General features: G+C 52.4%; 1 protein-coding gene and 1 long non-coding RNA gene across 11 annotated transcripts in view; one reads left to right on the forward strand and one right to left on the reverse strand.

The window, feature by feature from the left end:
• The first annotated feature begins 6,512 nt into the window (after window positions 1-6,512).
• LOC128930574 (uncharacterized) lies at window positions 6,513-7,218 on the forward strand. Its single transcript, XR_008478808.2, has 2 exons — window positions 6,513-6,644; window positions 7,051-7,218. It is a non-coding gene; the product is annotated as an uncharacterized LOC128930574 (long non-coding RNA).
• Window positions 7,219-7,662: 444 nt separating this feature from the next.
• Window positions 7,663-19,957, reverse strand: part of CAMK2A (calcium/calmodulin dependent protein kinase II alpha) — a 70,057-nt gene continuing 57,762 nt past the window's right edge. For 6 of the 10 annotated variants that reach the window (XM_078362906.1, XM_078362898.1, XM_035288409.3 and 3 more), the window contains 4 exons: window positions 19,066-19,141; window positions 16,290-16,384; window positions 11,142-11,370; window positions 7,663-10,848 (listed from right to left, as the gene is read on the reverse strand). In XM_078362906.1, coding sequence (XP_078219032.1) covers window positions 10,845-10,848; window positions 11,142-11,370; window positions 16,290-16,384; window positions 19,066-19,141 — 404 coding nt within the window. In that variant the 3' untranslated portion in view covers window positions 7,663-10,844. The remainder of the gene's footprint in view (window positions 10,849-11,141; window positions 11,371-16,289; window positions 16,385-19,065; window positions 19,142-19,957) is intronic. The other 4 variants (XM_035288419.3, XM_035288414.3, XM_078362895.1 and 1 more) reach the window with 1 other exon arrangement.

The following is a 19,957-nucleotide window of genomic DNA, read 5'->3' on the forward strand; positions in this document are numbered from 1 at the left end:
CCAGCCTGACCCTGATTACAGTGGAAGCTGACTGGGAAACAGGGAGCCCGCAGCTCAGAGGAAACATCAGCCCTGTCTGGAGTAGGATCCCAGCCTGCTACCCCTGAATACCCTACCTGGCAGCAAACCCACATGCCTATAGGGCCAGGCAGGAACCTGGGTGAGCAAAGCTGTTGGTTTGAGCGGAAGAATATATGCAACTGACCCTCAGCAATTGCTGGAGAGACAAGAGGGAGTGGTGAGGACTGTGGCCAACTAGAGAAGAAAGCACACCTAGCTTAAGAGGGAGGCCACCTCTCAGAAGTGTGGGCCCAGGCTGCCAGATCTCTCTGGAATCCCAATGGATGACAGCTGGAAATTTGGATTTTTTTATGAGCAATGTCCCAATGTGCAATGTGGATGACTGATTTAGAAGTTGTAAGAGGCCAGGCATGGTGGCTCACGCCTGTAATCCCAGCACTTTGGGAGGCCCAGGCGGGCAGATCACCTGACGTCAGGAGTTCGAGACCACCCTGACCAACATGGAGAGAACCCTGTCTCTACTAAAAATACAAAATTAGCTGGGAGTGGTGGCTCATGCCTGTAATCCCAGCTACTCAGGAGGCTGAGGCAGAAGAATCAACTGAACCCCGGAGGCTGAAGTTGTGATGAGCCAAGATCACCCCATTGCACTCCAGCCTGGGCAACAAAAAGCAAAACTCCATCTCAAAAAAAAAAAAAAAAAAAAAGGTAGGCCGTGGCTCATGCCTATAATCCCAGCACTTTGGGAGGCTGAGGCGAGTGGATCACGAGGTCAAGAGATCGAGACCATCCTGGTCAACAAGGTGAAACCCCGTCTCTACTAAAAATACAAAAATTAGCTGGGCATAGTGGCGCGTGCCTGTAGTCCCAGCTACTCGGGAGGCTGAGGCAGTAGCTGGGACTACAGGCACTTGAACTCAGAAGGCAGAGGTTGTGGTGAGCTGAGATCGTGCCATTGCACTCCAGTCTGGGTAACAACAGCGAAACTCTGTCTCAAAAAAAAAAAAAATTGTAAGCACGGCGAAATCAGGGCCTCCTGTCGGCCTCTCTGCAGCTGACTACTCTGCAATTTCAGGGGATGAGCAGCCCAGAGGGGTTGCCAGGTCCCACGGGGAGAATGTTCCAGAGCTGAGGTCAAGCCCCAGGGCTCTCCACCCTCACAGCCCTCTACATCCTGTCTCTTCTGATCTGTGTGTGTGTGGACCCTTGAACTTGGGAGGCTGGTGTGGGGCCTTGAGAGGCATTGTAGGTGCCTGGCTGGAGTGTGGGGTAAGGTGCCCCGGGGCCTTTCCTTCCTGTTCTGGGGCTGGTCAGAGGGTGCCCTTGGGCACCGGGAAATGCTTAGATGAGGAGCCTGGCCATCTGCAGCCACAGCCAACATGTGTTCTCTGCGGCAAGGAAGGAGGGAAAGCAGTGGAGGGGCAGGGCTCCTCCACACACCATTAGGTAAGCCATATTCCTGAGGCCTAGGGAGGGTCAACAGGCTTCAGGGGTCACACTGGTTACTTGAGTGTTTGGTCCACAGTGGCCCCCAAGCCCTATGTTCCCTTAGGTCACCCAAGCACAGCTCATGCTCCCAGTGTACCCTGAGCAGATCCAGGCTGTCCTGCCTTCCAACCCTGGTTTAGGCAGTACCTTCCATCCTGAGCCAGTGTCTTCCCACCCACCCATTGGGATCCTAGCCATCCTTTAAGTCCCTCCTAAATATGCCCTCCCCTGTAAGCCTTCCTCAATTCCCTAACCAGATGTGGACGTCTAGAATCTTCAGGGGGTCTGATTCAGCCCTGCATCTGGTGAGTCCTGACAGCACAGCCCTGCCTGCCCAGGGCTCTCACATCCTTTTGAGACAAAGCATTTTGTTTCCATGTAGTGAAGACTCTTATGTCATGCTCCTTGGACTCCAGAGCACTTTAGGGCTGCAGCAGGGCATGGTGCAGAAGACTCAGCCTGCTCAGCCACACTGACCTGGATTCATTCCCAACCCTGCCCCTCCCTGGCTGTGTGGTCTTGGGGAAGTCACTTAGCCTCTCTAAACTCTCATTCTTTTACCTGTAAAATGTGGGTAATGACAACTCCTGCCTTGTAGCAGCATCACCCAGGGGCTTGGTGGGCATGCGATACAGTTATTGATTAGAGGAACACATTTGTGTCTACCACCTCTGCCCCACTACCAACTCCTCCAGGACAGGGATTGGACTCTTCTCATCTCCCAGTGGCCCCAGTGACTCCACAAGGCTGGTTCACAGCTTTGCACCACGGAGCATCAAACTGAACACAGTTCTTTGGTTCTTTGGTGGTTCTGGGGATATCCAGCAAAGAGTTCAGACAGCCGCAGGCCCCTCTCAATTCCACGTGACCCTTAGTTGCTGAGCCCCAGGGTCTGCGGTGGACAGGCTCTTCCAGACTCATTTTTTGCTGGTGGCTCATGGAAAGTTTGCTTCTCTGAGTTCCAGGCCACTCCCTCCAGGGCCTGAGTCCTCGCTAAAGCTGGTCCTGCCCTGGAAGGGTGTCCAGGGCCGCCTGCCCGTCCTTGGATCCTCAGCCAGCATTCCCCCCTGCTCTGTCACCGCCTGACTTCCTGCCGCCTTGGCCTTCTCCCCCAGGACAGAGCAGCAGCCTGCCCCCTCTGGCCACGGGGAGGCCTCCTCTCAGCACCCCCGTTCAGAATCACTTTTTGTTTTGGGAAAGAAAGCCCTTTCCTGCTCAAGTCCATAGGCTCTGTGAGCAGCAACCCTAGAAAATTGCAGCCAGGAAGCCAGGTTCTGTAATCCAGAGAGCTGGCACCTGCAATCCCAGCTACTCAGGAGGCTGAGGCCATAGGACCATCTGAGGCCAAGAGTTCAACATTAGCTTGGGCAATGTGCCAAGACCTCACCTCTACAAAAAAAAAAAAAAAATTTTAAATAGCCCTGCATAGTGGTCTGTGCCTGTAATCTCAGCTACTCTGGAGGCTGAGGCAGGAGGATTGTTTTTTGTTCTGTAGAGGTTTTTTGAGACAGCCTTTCCTTCTGTCATCCAGGCTGGAGTGCAGTGGCATAATCACAGCTCACTGCAGCCTCGACCTCCAAAGCTCAAGCAGTCCTTCCACCTCAGTCTCCCTAGGAGCTAGGATCACAGATGCACACCACCACACCCAGCTACTTTTTATTATTAAATATTAGTATTGTTATTTTGCGGAGAGAGGGTCTCACTTTGTTGCCGAGGCTGGTCAGGAGCTCCTGGGCTCAAGCAATCATCCTGTCTCAGCCTCCAAAGTATTGGGTAGGATTAGAGCTTTAAGTCATCTTACCCAGCCGGATCTCTTGAGTGACAGGGTAAGAACCCTTCTCTAAAGAGAAGAAAACTGTGGGCAGTAGGAGCCAACGAGGCCTTGGACTGGCTGGTCAGAGTGGACCTGGCTCCACGGCCCCGCTGAACCTGCTGCTTCACCTCTCTGAACCCAGTGTTCTCTGACTGAAAAGGAGAGAATAGCTTTCCCTTTGCAGGGGATTCAATGAGACAAATTAGATGCTTAATACATATTTTTAAAAGCCGGGCGTGGTGGCTCAAGCCTGTAATCCCAGCACTTTGAGAGGCTAAGGCGGGTGGATCACGAGGTCAAGAGATAGACACCATCCTGGTCAACATGGTGAAACCCCATCTCTACTAAAAATACAAAAAAATTAGCTGGGCATGGTGGCACGTGCCTGTAATCCCAGCTACTCAGGAGGCTTAGGCAGTAGAATTGCCTGAACCCGGGAGGTGGAGGTTGCGGTGAGCCGAGATTGCTCTTTTATGTATATATAAAAGAGCAATCAAAGTGCTTAGCACAAAACGTGGCATGCAGAAACCGTCTATATGGGATGTTTCTCCTTAGCCAGCCGTCTCTTGTACAGTAAGGAAACTGAGGCTCAGCTCCCACCTCTAAACAGCCTGGGGAGGAGGAGGCTGGGAGTTGGTGTGCCTGGAGCCAGGGACTGGCTAAGCTCGAGGCCAGGCTTGCCAGCACCACTGGTGTGCCCTGAGGACCCGACCTCAGTATCCCCATCTGTAAAACAAATGGATTGAACAAGGACAGAGGGCTCTGCAGAGGCCTTGGTGGAGGGAGGTGAGCAAAGGGGAGCTCTCTACCCCCACTCATTCCATGCAGCCTTCTGCTGGGGACCACACCATGGGAGCTAGGGAGGGGAGCAGCATCCCTCTTCGGAGATGGATTGGGATTGGCTCCATCTGGGCGGAAGGAAGTCTCATCCCTCCAGGAGGAGGAGTTTAAGGATTAGGAGGCCTGCAGGTTTTTCCAGTGAGCCAGATGCCCTGCCCCCAATCACTGGGAGTAGGAGGTACAGGGGGAGCTTGGGCACAGCGATAACATCCTCACAGTCCCAAGCCTGGCTTGACCTTGACTCTGTGGATCCAAGGTCAGGGTCTCAGAGAACTTCAGGGCTAAGGTGGCATGACTTAGAGGCAGGGGAGGGGCCTATAGTCAATATTGATCTAGCTGAGTCAGGGGAGGACAGGGAAGTGGGAAGCCTGGGGTGGGGCGCCCTGATAACTGCATCTTCAGGCTGCCATTGTGACTTTGGAAACAGGGTGGGGACAATGGGGGAAGGGAAGGGGATGCTCCATGCAAATTCCCAAACCTAGGTACTTGCTTACTAAAACTACAGCTGCCTGGACCCCTGCCCAGAAGAATGGCTCTTGTTCTCTGAGGGTGGGGCCTGAAACATCTGTGTATTTCACAAACTCCCTGGTGAGTCTGCAGCAGCCAGCTCAGTTCCCAGACTTGGGGCCCACAGGTTCCGTGTCATTGTAATATGAGGAAACTGAGGCCCAGAGAGGGGATGCGACTCCTCCAACATCACTTTGGGAGAGGATGCTGACAATCCTCCCTTTTCTCCTGGAAAGAAGGAACCGTCCCCCTCCATCTCCCTCCACCTCCAGCTGAAGCCCTGGGTCTGGGAAGGCATGGAAGGAGGAAGGACAAGGAGCGGAGGACATTTCCACAGGACTGGACCTGCTCCACTTTGCCCTTTGTGCACACCCAGCACCTGCTAGGGGATGTTTCCTGAAAGATTACCGCAGCCCACTCCTGGGGAAGGCCATTTCCACTGCTGGAGCCTGCCCCTGCCCTGAGAGGGTGCCATATCATGGCAGATTCGGGACTCACTCGGTCCTTAGACACCTCCAGCCCCTGCAGCCTCCCCCTGAGCCTGTTCTGCTCACCCTGCCACCACAGTTTTGGGATCCCAGTTTCTGCCCTGCCTCCATCCCACGAAGCGCCCTCAAAAAGCCTCATCCAGCCCCATCGCCATCTCTCCTTCCTCTGGGTTCCTGCACCCTTTGCACCTGCAGATCCAGCCCCCATCCCAGCCTGCCTTGAGTTCTTGCTCTCTGCATGTCTCTCACTGTCTGGAATGGCACTGGAGATTCCTGGGGGACAGGAGACACAAGACAGGTCTAGCTCATCTCTGAGCCCTCCTTGGAGCCCAGCCCAGCCACAGCACGCCCCAGGGAAGCAGGTGTGGGAAGCAGGTGTTCACCGAGGCTGGGAGCCTCAGTCTCACCTCCCTCCCTCGTGCCCTGAGCCATCTTAGGCAGGTTCCTTCCCTCTGGGCACACAGTCTTCTTATTCACAGAATGAAGAGAATAATAGTGCCCACAGTGGAGGGGTGTGCTGAGGATTGAGAGAGTACCTATAAAAGAGGTAGGGCGTGCCTGACGTCGGTCCGTCCCCAGTAAGTGTTCACTGTTGTTATTTCTGGGTGGGTGGAGTACTCATGCCCGCACAGCCTCCAGGACACATCTGCGGGGGTCTCCTCTGTGCAAGAATGACAGCATCTGCTGCGTGCATCTGGAGCATGGATAAGATGCTGTTCTGCCTTCAAAGAGCACAGAGTTCTGCAGACACTTGCTTAGGTGACTTCAAACCAGAGATCTGTGGTGAGGACGGTGGAGTGGATGGTGGAAGCCCAGGAGGGACCTAGCCCAGCGTGTGGGGGAGGCCGGGGAGGGCAGGGGAACTTCCCAGAAAAGATGCTGGAGCCATGTTCTGAAGGCTGAGAAGGTTTCACAGTGTGCTGAACTGGAAAATGAGGGGGAAACGGCCCTCTGCAGTGCGTTTTGGGGTATGAAGACTGCGGGTGTAGACAACGGTGAGAGAGGGCGGAGGTTGGAAGGGGAAGAGGGCCAAAAAGGGAGGAGGTCCTAAGAATCCCACTCACTCCTGGCTGGCTGTTCAGAGATGGGGGCAGGGCAGCACAGACCAGGGCAGGGGAGGCCCCTGGAGGGAACAGAGTGCCGTGCTCGGAGTTTTAGAAAGGGTGAGTCCCCGTCACAGTCTTGCAAGAAGCCTCTTTGCCTTTGAGTCTCAATATTTTCATCTTCAAAATAAGACTGTGGCAACTGGGACAAGAGGTGTTGTGAAAGCACTTTGTGAACTGTAGAGTATCATGCTCCTGTGAGATCATAATAGTGTTTTAAGTGGAGTCAGTACTTTTTGAGAGTTAAAGGATGTCTCCCAGGGCAAGGCAGACATGCTGGAGCCAAGGACTGCCTGAAACCTGCTCCTGTGCTGCCACCTGCTGGTAAAAAGGCACAATGGCTATCCAAGCCCTCAGGACTTTCTGCAGGAGCCACTGGGGCAAGTGAAGGCAGGGCTGGGAGGACGCCTGGCACTAACCCTTGCAGACTCTGGGGCAAGGGTGGAAAATGGAAGCCCCCAAGCCCCTCTTGCTTTTCTCAGCCTTGGCCTGTGCTCTCACTGTGAAGGTCCTCCCCTATGTGCCGAGGGCACACTCCCCACAGACACCTCCCTGGCCATTCCACATACTAGCAGCGAGGATAGACCCAGAAAGCAGCTGGTGCAGGGATTCTGGAGTCTCAGGCACCTGGAGTATGGTCTAGAGAGAACTGTGGGCTCCCATGGGCACCTTCCCTTAGCGCCGTGGCAACTAGGCCTCTGGGCAATGGAGATCACGGCTCAGGGTGGCCAACTGGTCTGGTTGGCCTGGTGCTGTCCTGGTTTTAGCATTGAACATTTCACATAGGTAGCTGGGAAGGTTGATCACTCTGCCATGGTCTGAAGGTGGCCAAAGCCTCTGCATCACCACTTTGACTCTGCCCCGCCAGAGACCAGCAGCTTGGGCTCCAAAGACCAAAGTGTCCCAGGCACTTGGCCCAGGCATATGTTTATGAATGAAGATAACCTTTTTTCCCTTCTCCATTCTTTAAAGCATTCTCTGGTGTGCTGAGTCCTGGGTGCTTGACTGTGAGGCTGGGCTGAGGGAAGAGAACGGGTGGGGGACTTGTGGAATAACCTCCACATTGTATGGGGAAACTGAGGCCCGGAGGAAAAGAACCTTGCCCCAAGGCCTGAGGGAGACTTTAGCTCTTGGCTGCTCAGGCAACCCATAGCCGCCCCCTGGCTCTTGCTGAAGGTGGCCCATGTCCCTGGGAGAAAGCTGACCCCTCCCTGGCTCTACAGGTGGGGCCTGTGGTCCAGGCATAATCCCACAGTGACTGGTTCAGCTTTGAGCACGTGACCATAGTTGGCCCAATCAGAATGAAGACAGAGACTTTTATTTTGCCCTGGGTCAGACCTAGAACTGGAAACCAACGAAAACCTCCAGTGCAGGGGCTTGACCAAGACAGGAACACACAGAGTGCACAGAAGTTTGTAGCTATTTATTGCACTGAAAACACCAAGAATAAAACAGACGCCCCTTCTTCCCATCCCACCCCCCAAATAGCAGAAAGTTTGAGCAGTGGTCATTCAAGTTCACAGCCACATAGTTTTAAAAAAGAAAAGAAAAACAAAAAAGAACTAAAACAAACCCCCAAACAAATAGTAACAAAGAAACCAGCACGGGGAGTCTGGCAAACTCATCCCCCCAAAGGGTCTCCCTTTGAAGGGAGACAGGAGGCCCTGGGTCAGGATTCGCACCGTTGTGGGCACAAACCCAGGAGAAGACGTTCCTGTAAACGTGTTTGCATGCTGGAGCCAAGGTTTTGACTTGGGTTTGGATCTATTTATTTATTTTTTGCATCTAAAGGGTGTTTTGGAGGAGTGCAGAGTTGTCTGGTGAGGGTGGGCTCTGGGCAGCTTTTTCTGTGAGTTTCCCCTGCCTGCTGCCTCAGGATCATCCCTGGTGCCCCATGGTGGCACCAGGTGGCTGCCCACCCACAGGCTGGCCTTCACAGTGGGGGCCATCGCAGCCTGGGGTAGCAACCTGCTTCCACTTCTCTGGCACTTGGAGAGGGACACAGTGGACAGGAGGTGTGTCAGCCATTGAAAGGCAGGACCTCAGGCTCCTCCGGCTCAGTTTCCTCTGGTGGGGAAACCAAGCTCCAGAGAGTGGAAGAAACTTGCCCAAGGTCACACAGCAAGTCAGGTCAGAGCTGGGAATTGAAGCCTACTCACCCCAAACCACTGCTCTTTCCCCTGCAGTCCACTGCTGAAAAGCAGTTGACAGGCACCGAAGAGGGGAATCTGGGGCAGGTGGGGGAAGGCATGGGGCCTGGCCAGTTCTAGAAGTAAACAGGAGTCCTGCCAGTGACTATCGCTGCCAGCTCCTGTGGGTAAATTAGGCTTCACATCGCCAGATGCTTGCTCCTTCATCAGCTGGATGGGAGCAGTGAACCCTTATAACCAATGAGGAAACTGAGGCTGAAGAAGAGCTCAGACCTTGCTTGGTAATTGCAGCAGCCCCTGGTGAAGGCCACACCCTCACACTTGACTGGGGATGGTTGTAGGGAACCGGCAGCTCACAAGGGGGACAGGTGGTTTTGCCCCGGGGACAATGGGATCACTGGGCCTTACTGGGAAGCCCTCTGGGCCTGGGACAGGCCAAGAGCCCACCCAGTTCCTGGGCAGCAAGGTCTCTGCCAAGGACAGAGGCCAGTGATGGACCAGCTTGGAAACCAGGAGGCCTGGGCAGCATCTCTCCTGGCTTGCAGACCTGACACTGCCTGTGTCACCTGGGTATGGGCAGCAGGACTTAAGAACCCAGCAGATAGCTGGTGATTGGGGAGAACTCAGAAGAAAGTCTTGGATCAAACATCCTCACCAGTTCTGCTCCAACCAGCACCCAGGAGGGTTGAGGGTACCGGAGCCTCCTCCAATCCCTGGGGACGTGGCTCTTCCTCCCCTAAAATCCTCCAGAGGGGACAGTATCTCATGCTGGCAAAACACGGCCACACAGAGGCCAAAAGCACAGAGAGGCAGCAACATAATTCCGAGTCGGACACTGAGAATACAACCTCTATTTTTGTTTTTAGTCCAAAACATGTAGATTGGTTTTGTTGAGTGTTTTCTTCTTTTTGTTTGTTTTCAACATACTTACTGCATATAAAGTCATGCAAAGAAAACAGTGCAGACAGTAGATCCTAGTGGATGTGCCAAGGTATTCCACTCAGAGTCAATCCCAGGGAAAGAGGGAAAGAGGAAAAGAAAGAGAGGATGCGAACCTGAGGCTGCAGGATGACGCGTGAAGAGTAGAAATTCCCAGTGCTCTGCTGTGGTCATCAGACACCATGGGGGGAGAGGCAATGAGAACACATTCTCATGGGCCCCCCAGAGGTGGGTGGGGGGCGCTGGGGGCGGCACGCAGATATGGTGAGATGAAATTCTGGGAAGTGCAGTAGTGAAGACCCCAGTTTGGGAGGGAAGCAAAGAAAAGTCCAGATATTTCCATCCCTACAGCCTCCCTCCTCCTCTCTGCCCTGACTTGCTATTCCTGAGTCAGCACTGGCATCTGATGCTTCCACAGTCCCCAAAGGAATGCCTGTGTCAGCTTACTTTGGGACCGAAATGGCAGAGAGGCCCTTCTCTCTGGAGCTGAGTTCGCCTCGGCCCTAAAAACCACAGGTGACAAGGTCCATCTCAGAGATGACGAAAAAAAATTTAAAAACTAGAACAGAAAAAAATTACCCCTCATTCCTCTTCCTACACCCCTTCCAACCCGACCCTTCTCACAATAATCTGAGAAGTCTAGTTATTACATAAATATCCAGGAACGCAAAATCCATTTACGAAATACACAGAAATTTGGCTATAAAAAGGCATGCGGTCCAAGTAGAAGTGATACCTAAACGTTGCTTTCTTTTGCCCCAAAAACCAATTTGCTTTCCTCTCTGAGATACGACGAGGCTGGAATTCTCCAGGGACAATGGCGGGGGGTGTGGGGTGAATGTTGGAGGCGGACTTCACCAGAAGGAAGCAGAAAGCAATAGGGCACCTGAGAGGGCCGCAACCCCCACACTGAGGGAAGGGTCAGACCACCCTGAGGTCAGCACAGGAGGGAGAAGACTGGGGGAGGGCTTTGAGGCAGGAGGCTCCTGGCGTCTGCTCCTCTCCCCACTCCTTCAGGGCGGTTGGCTTAGGGGGCTAGGAGGTGTCATCTGCCCTTCCTTGGACATCTGGAAGAGGAAAAGTCCGGGAGAGGGACTGGCGGATGCTACCTTCCTCACCGTGCCATCCCTACTTCTCCCCAGCCCCTGGTGGGCATACAGCCCAGGCATTCTAGCCTACAGCCCAAGGCAGGCCAAGCAGACAGCCACTGGGGTGGGGGAGAGGGGGCCAGTGCCACGGGCACTCAGGCCTGAGGAAGCCCCAGACTGGCCGGGGAGAGGGTGGGGGTGAGAGGTGGAGAGATGTGGCCATTGGCTCTGAAGTTGCGATGACTTTTGTGGACAAGCGGATTTTTTGATGCAGGTACAGAAGTGACAGTGGTGGGGTGATGAGATGGGGGAATTCCAGCAAAATCCACCCGGGAGAACCAGCAGCTCCATTCCACGACAGAGTGGATCTCTGCGGCTCAGCAACGCAGCGACCCTGGCCTGGTCCCTCAGCTGTAAGACACACACAGGGTGCTTCTCAGGGCATGGTGCTTCCTGCGTGGGCAACCCACCCACCCTGCCACCTTAGATGGAGTCCAAGCGGTCCCCGTAGCTCCTGCACAGTTCTTTCCCCAGACCTGCAGGCCTGTTCTCCTTCTTGGGGTCTGCCCTAGACCTGCAGAGTGGGGTCTTCCCACTCTGTAACCTTTCAGAGCCGAAGCAAGCAGCTTCCCCGATGTAACCCCCTCCAGGGCAACACCCCATCCTTTATGTTAATCTGGGAAGCAGGAAGGAGGGATTCTTACTGGGGCAGGACGGAGGGCGCCCCAGATCTGTGGAAGTGAACAATCTGCCATTTGCCGTCCCGGCGGTGCCAGACGCGGGTCTCCTCCGATTGGGCGGTGCGGGGGATGCCGCCGGCATCCAGGTACTGCGTGATGCGGATGTAGGCAATGCAGGCCGACTCATCGCCCATCAGGTGGATGTGGGGATTCAGGATCGTAGTGTGCACAGGCTTGCTGTTCCGGGACCACACTGGAGGTGGAGATGGGAAGGGCAGAGGAGATGCAACTGGGGGCCTCCTTCTCACTGTCTTCACTTTCTCCACTCCCAGCAGCCCTCTCAGCAGAGGCACCCTGCCTGCTTCATTTGCAGGGAGGGGGCCTCTGTGTCAGGGCTCAGCTACCTGGGGTAAGGTAGAACTTCTAGATGGTTGGGACATCACATCCCAGCTTAGATACAGTGGAGTTCAGACATGCAGAATTCATCCAACATGGGAAAATGGAATGTTAGAATCGTAGACTGTTAGCCACATGGAAGTAAGCCCAGATGATTATAGAACCAGATGAGCTCCAAGCACAGTCTCAAAGCCAGATCTCCCCAGGTGCCAGGCAGGCACATAAACAGCAGGGGCTGAGCCGGGTATTAGATGCTAAATGACAACTGACCTCTGGGTCGGGGGAGTGATGGGGAAACAGTGGCAAACAGAATGCCTTGTCCCACCTAAAGAGGGCATCCCGCACACAGCTTCCCGGTGGCTGGTATGTGAGTGACACTGGTGTTGACACACCTGGTTTTTCAAGAGAATCTGGAAATCTGAATTTTTATATGAAAACTCTTCATTTTTAAATTTCATCTAATTCAAATTTAAAACATCATGCAGGCCATGTGAAATATATCTGTAGTTCAGACACAGTCCGTGGGCCTGCTGGCCGCTTCTACTGTAGATACATATAGAATTGTGGAAACTTAAAAAAAAAAAAAAAAAAGAATTGTGGAAACTTGGGGGAATATGAGAATTTCAGAATCTTAGAACCTTGAAATGATAAGGATGATATTAGCGGTCATGGGGGTCATCACAAGGTCATGGGGCTTTCCAGAGTTAGGGAGCAATACATAACTCTTGGAGTCACGATAGGGCTGACAAAGTCCTTGACACCAGATCCCACCGCATGAAATGAGACACCGCCATTACTATTATTAAATTGATTCTAGAAACTCGATGTTTTCCTCAAGGTAGAAAATGAAAGCATAGAAAGACAATGACCCAGGGAGGAGTGGTGATCTGTATCTGGGGCTTGAGAGGAACCCTTCTATTTGTGTAGCCTGAATGCAGGCCTGAATTATGCAAAGTGCTGACTTTAAACACAGCTTCCCCAACCCTACCCTTAGAGAGCAGAGGCCAAGAATCTCTAATGTTAAAAATCTCCCTTCTCCTTCCTTACCCCTTGACCCTGGTGCCAAGCCAGGTTTGTGAGCCACTTATTTTCTGAAAAATATAAAGTGTGTGTGTGTATTTTTTTTTTTTTTTTTTTTTTTTTAAGGATTGCAGAAAGTATCCAATAGCACCGATCTCCTGTTAGAACACGTTACACCCAGGCTTTAGGTAAAGGACTTCACCAAGTCTTAGGCTCGTAGAGTAACAGAATTCTGGGCTCTTGGACATGTAGAATGCAGAGTTTTAGCATCATAAACTTGGGAGTGACCTCGGAGGTCAGAGGTCATCCAGCAGCCCAACTGTAGAATCTGAGGAGAGCTCTGTAAGTGTCCCTGACAGTGTTCAGTGCTGGAGGCATACAAGACCATCTATTCAACATATCCGTTCCACAGATATGCAAATAAGGTCCAGCGTAGCAATCTGATTTGTCCCAGGCCAGGCTAATTCCTGAAAAAAGTGCAGTGGAATCTAAAAAAAGTCAGTTTGGGCCGGGAGTGGTGGCTCATGCCTGTAATTCCAGAACTTTAGGAGGCTGAGGTGGGTGGATCAAGTGAACCCAGGAGTTTGAGACCAGCCTGGGCAACAAAGCAAAACCCTATCTCTATGAAAAATATGAAAAATAGCCAGTTTCATAACCTGGTTGATAGATGATAGATAGATAGATAGATAGATAGATAGATAGATAAAATTATTTTTTAAAAAAGAAGTCAGTTTCCAAGTGAGACTCGGTTAGGACAATCTAGAACAATCCCAGGAGGTACAAACAGAGTTTAGCATTGTTGGGGGCACTCGGCCTTGCTACAGTCAGCAATGGCTGGGGTCTTAAGAGGTATTTGTAAAGAAATGCCACCTGATGTGGTGTCTTTTGAAAAGACAGGAGGCTTCCAATATCTATCGTTGTGCATAGGGTGGGAGACAGAGCCAAGTCGTCAACAGGAAAAAATAGGGCTCTGGAAGGTGGGGCTTGGCCAGGAGTGAGCAGTTACTCTGGGTCTGCCCTTGTGAGTTCTGCATTGGAGGTGAGATGTTTAAGCCTGCAGTTGGGGGACCAACGCTAAGAGGGGCCTCTGTATAGACACAGGCAAAGGGCTGCATGGCTTCCTCTCTGTGATGATTTCCATTTTGTCATCCTTCAGCCTTTACAGTTGGGACTTAGCCTGGTCTCGGCTTTGTGGGGATTGTAAGTTTACCCTCGGGACTGGTGCCCCCAGAGGACAGACTGTAGGATGGTCGCCTCCGTAATCAGTGCGGGAGCTCCAGGGCAATAGAACCTACGGGGTTCAGCCACCTCTCTTTGCCTAAGAATTCAATCTCTTTTTTTTTTTTTGAGACAGAGTCTCACTATGTCACCCAAGCTGGAGTACAGTGGCGCCATCTCAGCTCATTGCAACCTCTGCCTCCCAAGTTCAAGCAATTCTCGTGCCTCAGCCTCCCTAGTAACTGGGATTACAGGCGTGTGCCACCACACCTGGCTACTTTTTATATTTTTAGGTAGAGGCAGGATTTCACCATGTTGACCAGACTGGTCTTGAACTCCTGACCTCAGATGATCCTCCCGCCTCGACCTCCCAAAGTGCTGGGATTACAGGCATGAGCCACCACACCCGGCCAAGAATTTAATCTTCCTTGTTAGCCTTTGAGAATTCGTTTGATTTACTAAAGGAAGATACTGCTTTCTTTTTCACAGCTTTTTGGAGGGTGTCCTTGGCCTCTGTATGCTATACAATTCAGTCAGAGAGGGTGCAAGCCAGGAGAGGAGTGTCAGTCCCAGTGGAGGCTTGCTAATGTGCAGATGCAGGAGGTGCTACAGGGAAGGGAAAGGGCACTGGGGTGAGTCAGCTCTAGGTTCTGCCACTGGCTTTCTGGATTCCTTTAGACAAGTCACTTCCCCTCTCTGAGCCTCAGTTTCCCCTCTGTATGATGAAGAGTTGGACTAGATCCTACTTCAGTCACTAAAGTACCTTCTTCGTTATTTTTACCATTCACAAGTGCCACCTGTACTTACTTCATTAAAGTATTTCCCAGGCCAGGCGTGGTGACTCACACCTGTAATCCCAGCACTTTGGGAGGCCAAGGCGGATGGATCACTTGAGGTCAGGAGTTCAAGACCAGCCTGGCCAACATGGTGAAACCCTGTCTCTACTAAAAATACAAAAATTAGCTGGGCATGGTGGCAGGTGCCTGTAATCCCAGCTACTCAGGAGGCTGAGGCAGGAGAATTGTTTGAACCCAGGTTGCAGTGAGGGGAGATCACACCACTGCATTCCAGCCTGAGTGACAGAGTGAGACTCAGTCTCAAAAAAAGAAAGAAAAGTATCTCCCTGAATTGATTCGCTTTACTAATTTCTATAATTTTGTGTGTGTGTGTGGAGACCGAGACCCACTGTTGCCCAAGCTGAAGTGCAGTGGCACATTCTCGGCTCACTGCAGCCTCAGCCTCTGGAATAGCTGGGATCACAGGCACCCACCACCATACACAGCTAATATTTGTATTTTTAGAAGAGAGGGGTGTCACCATGTTGGCCAGACTGGTCTTGAACTCCTGACCTCAAGGGATCCACCCGCCTCAACCTCCCAAAGTGCTGGGATCACAGGTGTGATCCACTGTGCCTGGCTATAGATTTATTTTAAAAGAAAACTTATTGACATAACCATTAATGAATAATCAGTATCATGAATAAAGTTCTAATAATGAGGCTGGTGAAAATGAAAGAAAGTTACATAATCCTCGCACCGCGCTCTTGCCTGAGAGAGATCTGAGCCTGAGATTTGTTTTCTCTTTGATAAAGAGAAATTACAAAGTGGCAGAGAGGTGTTGAAGACAGGCTAGCACCTAGCAAAGACTTTCCCCGGATGAAGCCAGAGTACTGAAAGAGAATTAAGAAGGAAAGAGCTCTCTCACTGTGTAAACCAATGCTGTTTTAAGTGGTGCCCACGTACACCTGAAATCACTGTGTAGCCTCAGTGGTACACGCCCTTGACTTTGGGGGACCCTGGATATACCACTTCTTAGGTCCTTCCTCCCTGTCCTAAGCTGCATGATTCTAACCTGTGTGCATTTTAATTCATCCCTACCTGACCCCTGGCCTAGGGAAACACAGACACAGGCAGAAAGCACTGTAGGTCAGGCCCAGCCTCTACCCGCTGATGGCTCCTGGTTGCAAAGCTGCCAAGGTCTCTCCTGCAAAGGAGAGGCCGGGGAAGGACAGACATGCAGGACAGAGACCTAGACAACAGGCAGGGGCACAGCAGTGTGAGCTCGCTGTCCTCACCTCTTTCCCAAACTGCCCACCCACAGAGGCCACTTGCATAACAACCCACCAGCCAGCTTGTGACCAGCTGGGCAGCTCAGCTGGCCCTAGGCATCAAGATGACTGTAACTTGGGTGTATGTGCCAGTGGGAAGGCTCCCTTATCTATAATATGGGAATCAAGGCCCTCCCCAGACCCTGCCCAGAGTCATCGGCAGGAGAGGCCTGGGAGGGCTTGTCCTGAATGTCCCTGGTCTCTGGGACCTCGCCTGCCCCATCTTCAACCACAGGAGGGGCAGCTGGTAGTTGATGGGCCAGGGCTGGGAGAGGGAACCAAGAGGGTACCAACCCCAGTCCACATGGGAGCTTCCTCTTCGCTGGCTCCTGAGCCGCCCCTGGGGCCCTGCCCGTCACCCTGCTGTGCCATCCGGCAGGACATGGAACGAGAGCAGACAACAGGCACCACAGAGAGAAGGAATTGCTCACGGTTTTCAAAATAGAATCGATGGAAGTCCAGGCCCTCAACCAGGTTCCCCAGGGCCTCAGGTTCGAAGGCCGTCATGCCAGGGTCGCACATCTTCCTGGGGGAAAGAAGCCAGAGGAAAGAGGGGCTGGGGCGGCTTCTCACTGGACCCTTGGAGGGTGAGCCTGTGAAATAGGAATGATTGCACCCACCTCACAGGATAGTTGAAGTTAGTGGACGGGAAGGGGCTTGCAAGCAAGCTATAAAGTATGGGATATGACTGACTGGTGTGTGTCATCTAGATCCAGGAAGCCTAAGTTCAGGCCCTGGCTCACCAGTGGCTCTGAGACCCCCAAGCAAGTGGCTTAGCCGCTTTAAGCGAGAGCACCATGGATGGTGTGCAGGGCTGCGCAGTGCGCTAACGGTGCTGTGGGGAGGAAATTCCATTTGCTCTCTACTCTCCAAATTGCGCTCCCTGGTTCAGGGCAGTGGATCCAGAGGGAGCTTTTTCTAATTTATCTTCCTGTGGGGTCGGGACTGGGGGGCACTGCCTTTTCCTTCACATAAAAGTGACTTCTGCTCATCAAGCCAGGTATACACCTGGAAGGGGCGAGTTTTGCTAATTTGAACAAAGGTTCCCTATTGTTACCAGCCGCCTTGGCTGTGAGCCTCAGTTTCCTCTTCTGTAGGATGAGAAAAATAGCATTAGATGAGGTAATATCTGGGAGGAGAGGCACAGGGCATGACGGAGGCTGTGTATTTTCAGCTGTTGTTCCCTTCCAAGTCTTAGTCTTCTGGGAGACCCTGACAGCCAGACAAGGGAAGGGAACAAGCTGTCTTTTCCTCGTTCCAGGGAAACAGGTCTGTGGGATCTTCTGTGGCATAACATGGACCCCCGTGGCAATAGCAATGAAGCCAGGGACAGGAAATGTCCCAGGACAAGCAAAGCTCTCAACCCAGGGTAGAATTGGAGACACCTAGGAGCGGGTGTCAGGCCAGCACCGTCTGAGCTAGAGCAAGCATTTGCAGGGTGCACTGTCCCTGCTCTGTTCTGTCTGTTTGGGTGGCCCCAGACAACTTGCTTCTCTACTCATGACCCCAGATTCTCCAGATGGCTTATGCCAGGGGCTTGGGGACTGTGCTCAGACCAAACGGGGTGCCCAGGACGCTTTCAGCTCCAGAATCCCCCAAGGGTGGAGGTCTGGCATGTGGGAGACTACACACCCCCACTGAAGAAGCCCCAACCTTGGAGGAGCCTTGGTATTCCTGCCTCCTAGAGTGAAGGGACTTGGAGGCCATTGCCCCAACTCCATTGTACCTACGGGGAAACTGAGGCTCAGAGAGATGAAGGAACATATTCAGGGTTACACAGGGCATCCTGGACCCAGAGGTCATGGCAAGGGGTCAGAACATAGAGCAGGCTGCTGATGTCAGAGGAAGTGACATCCCATAGGTGTGAGGGGTTCCCCAGAACCCCCAGAAGTGCCACTGAGTAGCTTGGGGACCACAGGACCCACCTCACTTTCCTTCATTCCCTGGCTGAGTCCTTCCAGAGCCACTGGCATGATACATTCCAAGTTCACTCTTTCTAGAACTGCTTGCAAGACCAGCTGAACAGCCTATTTCCGTGCTTCAGTGCAACACTCCAGTATACATATGCACATACACCTGCACACCCTCCTTGTGCACAGTCCCAAACGTGCACACATGTGTACAAGTGCATGCATGCACATATGCACACATCACCCTCAGTTCCACCCATGCATCTTCCAAGCCACTGTTCTTCCAAAGGAAGCCAGTGACCTTCTAGGGGGCTTTGCCACCTGCTGCCACTGAAAGCTTTCCTACAATTAGAATGCACCCGGCCTGCCAAGGCTTTGAGAGGCAAACCAGCTCTGGGCACCTTGGAAACCAGGACCAGGCAGCCCAAGGAGCGAACCCCAGCCAGGCTATGCCCAACTCACCTTAACCCAGCAGGGAAAAAAATCACTCTGCACTGGTGGGCAGTCTTTGTCCTCCAAAAATCATATGTCTGGTCTTTAGGCCCAGGCCTTGTCAGCACTGGCCAAACTATTAAGGACTAAGACCAGAATATTTACTCTCCCCGGGGCCAGCTGAGGGCCCGGTCGAAGTTTGTTTCTGGGCCAGGCCAGGAAAGGCGTGAGTGGGCAGCACAGATGTTCCGGCTCAGCCCTCACACACAGAGCTGCCCCTCCAAAGGCGAGTCCAGGTGTGTATGGGATGTCTCATTTTATGTAATTTTTGTGCATGCTGCCTTATTTCTCAGAGGAGTTCAGATTCTGCTTAGAGGTACTTCTGCTCATGCCTGCTCACCAAAGGGACACTCCCTGTGGATCCTGCCTGCTCCTGCCCATCTGAGGTCAGAGGTCCAAGGGAGTGTAGGGTGAGTGCCCAGGCCCATTGGCTAGGAATGAGGGGGGCCTGTCTCGCTTCCCACCTTCCCAGCTCATCTCCTGAGGAGGCCTATGCTATGATGCTGTCCACCCCCTCTTTCCTTGGGGAAGCAAGGGAGTTTTGTTGGCGTTCCTCCCAGGGAACAAGATGTGAGGAGGAGGAAGGACAGGAGGAGGAGGACTGACATATAGAGAAGTGTCGCGAACAGAAAGCTCAATATAAGCATCAAGTCCAGATGCAAATAGAAATGTGAGTTCAGTCTGATTCACAGCACATGCAAAGTGAGTGGATGAGGGTTGGAGACGAGGATCCCCAAAGCTAGCCATCGGTACCCGCTGAACAACGATCCAGGCAGGACATGCAGAATGAGCCCAGCTGACTCACGTGTAGGACTCAAAATCTCCATTGCTTATGGCTTCAATCAGCTGCTCTGTCACTTTTATAATTTCCTGTTTCCGCACTGTAAGGCAGAAGGGGACACAGAAATAATGATAGTAATAGCGATGGTAATGAAGCACCAGCTACCACTTCTTGAGTCCTTATCATGTGCCAGACCCTGTGCTGGGACTTGAAGGCCTCATGCAGATGATCTCATTTATCCTCGCATTGCTGCTGGGGATAGGCATCATCACCCCCGTTCCACAGAAGAAACTGAGGCCCAGAAAGGCAAAAAAAGGTGTGAAAGTTCCTCAACTACAAACGGCAGAGCCAGTGTCTCTGTTGGCGGTCTTTGCCTCTAACACATGGTGGACATTCTGACTCTACACCGGATGTGACTCCAAGTCTTGGCTCCCAGATACTTATTCCTACCACCTTTGCTTTGCCATGTAAATCAAAACAGGATCAACTGTGGCACTGTCACTGATAGCCATGAAACAGGGGCTTCCTTATGGCCAAAGCCAGGACCACTAAAGAAAAGTCTTAGGGTATGCACATCACTTGAACCTAGGTGAGATTTTTGCTCTATTTGGGTGCCAATAGGAATTAGACACCAAGCTGTCTAGAACTTTCTAGGAATAATGAATCCCAGTTGCTGAGACCTGGCCCTCTCCTGTCTGCCATTGAAACACCACAAACGGCTGGTCTTTCTGGTGGTGTTAGATGGGAGTCTTATTAGATGTGTGATGTTCTGAGCCTCAGTTTTCTTATCTGCAAAATGGGGACACCACCACCTCTCATTCATTCAGAGCCAAATACATAGTGGAAAGAATCCAGGCTTCAGCTTAGACAGATGTTCACCTAAATGACTGTGTAGGTCCTCACAAGCTGTGCAACT

This window comes from Callithrix jacchus, chromosome 2, assembly GCF_049354715.1.
Source record: "Callithrix jacchus isolate 240 chromosome 2, calJac240_pri, whole genome shotgun sequence".
NCBI classification, from domain to species: domain Eukaryota; kingdom Metazoa; phylum Chordata; class Mammalia; order Primates; family Cebidae; genus Callithrix; species Callithrix jacchus.